Here is a 5,775-nt window from a genome sequence, read left to right as displayed (position 1 = left end):
TGATGCTGCCACTACGCCATGAGCGATGGCCTCGCAGCTCAAAACGTGGCCTGCGCCACTGTACACTTGTACCCTCCCCCTCGCACTCGTCTTGCATCACCCCACTGATGGAGCGCGTTGATAATAATTGATAGGCATTGCCTATGCCTGCCTCCTCGTCTTCCTTTTCGATTTCCTCCAAAGTTTTTTATAGTCACGCACACGCTAATTAATTATCAGTGTATTTATTTCACTCGCATCTCTCTCACTCACTCTCTCAAGTCTCGCTCTCGCTCCCAGCTCGCCTGCTCTTTTCATTCTTATCCCCTCGCCTCTCTCCACCTCCCCACCTGTAGTTTTCTCCTCCCCGTCCTCGTCCTTGTCCCCGTCCTCCCGGCCAGGGGCAAAATTAAACAGCCAAGGCGTTCCCGGCAATCTTGGTGGCCTGGTGGGGTGTCCTCTGCAGCGAGAACGGTGGTGGACCTGGGCCAGAGGCAGGGAGGGAAGGGATGGAGGCGGTGGTGAACGTCAAGTACAGGCCGGCCATGTTCCTGAACGGCGCCGCGGGTGCGGCGGCGGTCGCCAAGAAGATGCGGCCCGCGGCGGCGGCGTGGGGCGCAGGCGAGGCGGGGGTGTACCGGGAGTGCCTCAAGAACCACGCGGCGAGCCTGGGCGGGCACGCCCTGGACGGGTGCGGCGAGTTCATGCCGACGCCGGAGGCCGACCCCGCCGACCCGGCCTCGCTCCGGTGCGCCGCCTGCGGGTGCCACCGTAACTTCCACCGCCGGCTCCCCGAGGCGCCGCCCTCGCCGCCCCTCCTCGCGCTGCCTCCGCCTCTTCCTCCCGCGCAGCCGGCTCCGGCGCTGCAGCACGTGATGCGTGAGGCGCCGGAGGACCGCCTGCCGGCCGCCTTCGACGACGACGAGACCGACGAGTCGGACGAGGGGTCGGACTTCGACGAGGATCGCCCGCTGTCGCCGCTGCCGGCGCCGGCGATGGGGCCGCCGGGATACCTCCAGCCGGCGCCGCACATGCTCCTCGCGCTGAGCACCGGCGCGCCGGGCGCCTCGATCCCCGCGGTGGTGCCGAGGCCGCCGGCCTCCCTGGGCCCGATGCCGGCGCCAGGCGCCGCTTCGGCGGCGGCGCGGAAGCGGTTCCGCACCAAGTTCAGCCCGGAGCAGAAGCAGCGGATGCAGGCGCTGTCGGAGCGGCTGGGGTGGCGGCTGCAGAAGCGCGACGAGGCGGTGGTCGAGGAGAGCTGCCGCGAGATCGGCGTCACCAAGGGCGTCTTCAAGGTCTGGATGCACAACAACAAGCACAACTTCGTCGGCGGCCACAGCGCGCGCCGCAGCGCCTCGGCCGCCGCCGCCACCGGCGCCGCACCACCGATCCTCCCTCCGCCCCACGCCGCCGCCGTCCACCCTTCCGCCCCCGCCGCCCCCGCCGCACCACCTCCCCCGCCGCCCGCGCCCGTCCACGCTGACTTCAACATCAACGGCGCCGCCTCCGCCGCCGACTACTTCCGCGTCCAGCCGGCGACAGCGACGGCGAGCGGCGGCTCCCCGCAATCCTCCTAGTCAAAAGACTTAGTGCTAATCGGTCGTGTCTGATTAATAACCAACCCTAATGCTAATGGCGGATGCATGGCGCTAGTGAAGCTTGCTGGTCTTTGTTAATGGTGGAGCCCAAGAAAGATCCTACCGCAGAGCGTGGGCTTTCGGGATCTGATGATGTAATGATTCAGGATTAGCGCTGATGATGAGTACAGTTAGTAGCGAGTGGTAGTAGACCGGTAGCTGTCGTAGCAGTTGTTCTTGAGCTGTAGATGATGGTCGGATGTGCTTGTCTCCATCTAGGATCTCATGCTGTTCTTGTCATCTTTAATGGATATATTAAAAAAAATGCAAGCTCTCTTCTTTCTCCTGCCGAGTTTACAAATGTCCTGCCTTTGATAAGGGCCTGTTCGCTTCAGCTTATGAGCCGGCTGAAAAACTGAAACGGCTGATTTGTTGTGAGAGGAAAACACTGTTTGGTGGCTGATAAGCCGGCTGAATAAACTGAAGCGAACAGGCAGTTTGTTTTTGAGTGGTGTGCCGTATTTTTGTTTGGGGATTGCTGTACGGGATTGCTGTACGACACTCAGTGGAGTGTTTTACTTCTCTCCCACACTCCATTCTTTTCCCTTCTTTTTTAACTCCGGCAAGTGCCAGTGAGCTTTTAGGGTTGGGGATTATGGGAATCGGGGCTTACCAGTGTCCAGCGGACCTAGAGGGAGCTCCGGGGCGGCAAGTAGGAGGCGGTGGTGGCGGAGAGATGGCGACAAGGCAGGGGGTGAGGGTGCCACCCGTCGGGCGGCTGCGGACCTTCGGTTGGGCAGTGGAGGCGGCGGGAGCGTCGAGCTTCAACTGGATAACGTCGGTGGCGGCGGAGGCGGCATTGCGTCGCTAGAGCCGGACGGGGAGCAGTCGACGGCGGGGGAGGATGGCCGGATCTGAGGAAGAAGATGGTTGGGGTAGGATCAACTTCGGGAGAAGGTTTAGCGTGGTGGAGGGCAGCGGCGGAGACAGCGGAGACGCCGTCCGAGCTAGAAGGGAAGGCTGTGCCGCGTGGGGGTTGCGGCATTCCGGTGAATGGATGAGGAAGAAGGGGATGGTAAAGAGATAAGATGGAGAGGGAAGGTTGAATCTGAGCCGTCCATTTGAGACCAAATGCCATAAAAAGAAAGATCGAGTGCCAGGGATGGTTGCAGCACGCGAGTGTGCGTAGACAGGCCCTTTTGTTTTGTTTGGAAGGCTGGAATTCCATTCATTGCGATTAGCAAAGCGCCAGGACAGGGGGAGCGGGGAAGTACGCAACAGTAAAGACCGGCAGGTCCACACTGGTCTGACCAGTAGCTACAGTGTCAATGCTAGCCCCAACTCGTGAAACGGCTCGTGGGCTGGCTCGGCAACTTCAATGATCATGCACCGGGAATTCTTGCTCCTTGGTTCCTTGCACATGCAGTGGGGCCACGTTGCAGAGCGCCAAGTGTTTTTACTGTGCAGAGGTAAAACTGTCAACAGGCCACACCGTTGCCTGAGCGTAAAAGACTTTCTCAGCACAACACAGTGATGGTCCATTACGGGACAGGTGATGTAGTATTAGCTACGTAACCTATCCGGCTTCTGCTGAGTACGTACTCTGCTGAATGTGATCGGCAAGTGCCTTGTGCTTTTTGGAGGGGAACTTGCAGGGAAGCAGCCAGCAGGAGCAGTTCGGCGGCTACAGCGCGTGGTGGGGAACGGGCACAGGCGAACGACGCCTGGTTTTGTCGCGCTCGGTCCTTGAAAAAGGCCACCCTCTGCATGCCGCCGAAAAGAAAAGGCGCCGGCGCCACGTCGCTGGCACAGCCGCTTCGGCTGCCGGCCGGGGCAGAAAGTTCCAGGTATTCTGATCGTTTTCTCCTGTTTCCTAGCGGAGCGAACCGAGCAAAACTCTCCTAGCTGCGATCTGAATCTTTCGTGCGAAATGGCCGGTGCTTACTGGTTACCCTTAGTAATCTTCAGTGCATTACATACAGAAGTCCTAATGCTTGTCTTCTGACCTTAAGTTTACAGTTTGCTGTACTCACTCATTGCCGTGTATTCTAGTACCTGTATGATGGCACTCCAGGGTTGCTACTCATCACAGCCGGAGTGAAAGCTGAGAGTGAGAGGCATCTCATGATCTCGCTTTATCTTTCTTTTTCCCCTCCTCCGGCCATCGATGGCTCTGCAATTCCCCAAAAGATCTGGCTGCTGGGGTAGTAGGTTCGTGGGGCTCATGTGATCGATCATCCTAAACCCCTGACAAAGCACAACCCTGCTCCCCGGCGCAGTGGCATGATGCCTTTGCCGATCAGCCTGCACGCTGACAGTGAGCAGTTTCTCTCCCACTTCTTTTTTTAAAAAAATAAATCTCTCCCACTTCCCTTTCCCTGTTCGGGTGCCTTTCCCAAAGACATTAGCAGCTAATCGAAGGATGTTGCCATAAGTGGAAATGCCTCTACAATAGGGCCTTTTTAGTTTCAATTGCTTATTATAAGCAACTTAAAGTTGCTTATTGTAGTTGCTTATTTTTAGCTCTAGGTGTTTGGTTTGGATTGCTTATCTGATTGCTATTGACATATTTATCCCTGCCATCCCATTTCCCTCTACCCCTAATAATTACCCAGCTTCTGTGGGGACCGAGCGGGGCGCGAGCGGCGGCCGGCCGGCGGCGGCGGCTGGCGCGCGGCGCGGAGGCGGGCGGGCTGCGGGCGCGCAGGAGCGGTGGCGGCGGGCGGGAGTGGCAGCGGGCGGGCGGGAGCAGCGGTTGGAGGCGCGGAGGCGGGCGGCGAGCGGGCGGTGTCTGGCGCAGCGGCGGCGGGCGGGCGGCGGGCGGCGGGCGGCGCGGAGGCGGTCGGCGGCCGGCGCAGCGGCGGCGGCGGGCGGAAGCGGCGGTGGGCCTGAGTGGTGACGGGAGAGAGGAGAGAGAAAGGGGAGAGAGGAGAGAGAATGAGGGTAGGAGGTGTAAAGTGCCCCATAAGCAACTATAAGCAAGAGTGATTGGTTCATAAGCAACTTATTTGCTTATTTTTAAGTTGCTTATGCATAAACAACTCAAACCAAACAGGCTCCAGATGTTGGAGCCATGAGATGCTCATGCTCTCATGCTGCTACGGGTTAAAGAAGTGACCCTGCTCTACAGTAAAAATTTGCACGCGAGACATTGTCCGTAGTCTTTTTTTTTTTTGAAAAAGCATTGTGTATGTGTATTGTCCATCCGTGAAAACAGCTCCTGTTTCCACTCACTCAGCACCAGGGCTAGTGTCCAAGTGGCTCTAACGTGCACAGTAATTGTCTAAAAAAGATGTGCATCCAAGCCAAGCAAAAGATTTGGGCAATCTGCACAAGCAACATCGCTGCCAGGGATGGGCGCCCAACAGTCTACGTCCTGTCCTAGCGTCAACTGCGTCTGCCAGTGTCATACCCTTTTCCCTCGTTGTATTCAAGGATTCTGTTTTAAGCTCTGCTGGAGACTGCTGAAGTTTTTTGTTTTTTAACATAGCTCTGCTAAAGTTGAACCGACGCGGACCAAGCTCTCACGTAAATTTGGCGGTGATTTATTTTACAATGGTCGGTCAAAATCCTTAACAAATTCTACAAGGTTTTGCGCTCCATGCTGCACCTCGTTTGTCAGAAATCCACAGTAGAGATTTGGTGTTAACAGAAGGCGGACATTCTTCAACCCAAAGCACTCCTTCCGCAACATGAGGCCGGACTCCGTGAATTGCTCCCTCCATTTAGAAGATTGCTTTTGTAAGAAACAATGGCAATTGGGTGCACATGGCTGCCTACCTAGACTAGTGCACCGTTGCATGTTTATATAGGGAGAATCCCCAACAAATTACATGAGTTTGATTACAACTTGTGATACAAGATACACTTGGTTTAAACTTTTTTATCTATACAAGATCTATCTGTAGCTAGAAGTTTAACCAATGCATCTAAGTATCCAATGCCATCACGTTCATTGGACGTGTTTACACAGGACTCTTTACAAGAGATATATCCTTTAACAGCTTTATCTTTTATAGATACATAGTTTTTGCTATGTAGCCTTTATCTAGATGTATAGTAGAAACTATGTATCTCTTTTGTAGATACATAGTTTTTGCTATGTAGCCTTTATCTAGGTGTATCTTGAAAAACTAAAATGTACAATTTAGGATAGAGTACTACTAATTATTAGGTTATTTTAATACGGGGTTATTAGCGCATGCTTCTATCCTGACTT

The 5,775-nt window shown here is 55.7% G+C and overlaps 1 protein-coding gene across 1 annotated transcript; it reads left to right on the top strand.

Annotated features, from left to right (window-relative positions):
• On the top strand, positions 1 to 1,902 carry LOC101777207 (zinc-finger homeodomain protein 10). Its single transcript, XM_004973476.3, has one exon. It carries the CDS (start codon positions 489 to 491, stop codon positions 1,554 to 1,556), a length of 1,068 nt encoding a protein of 355 aa, XP_004973533.1. The 5' UTR covers positions 1 to 488; the 3' UTR covers positions 1,557 to 1,902.
• The last annotated feature ends 3,873 nt before the right edge of the window (positions 1,903 to 5,775 follow it).

The sequence above is a fragment of the Setaria italica genome, chromosome VI (genome assembly GCF_000263155.2).
Source record: "Setaria italica strain Yugu1 chromosome VI, Setaria_italica_v2.0, whole genome shotgun sequence".
In the NCBI taxonomy this organism is placed as follows: Eukaryota; Viridiplantae; Streptophyta; class Magnoliopsida; order Poales; family Poaceae; genus Setaria; species Setaria italica.
This window is presented reverse-complemented; position numbering and strand designations above follow the sequence as displayed.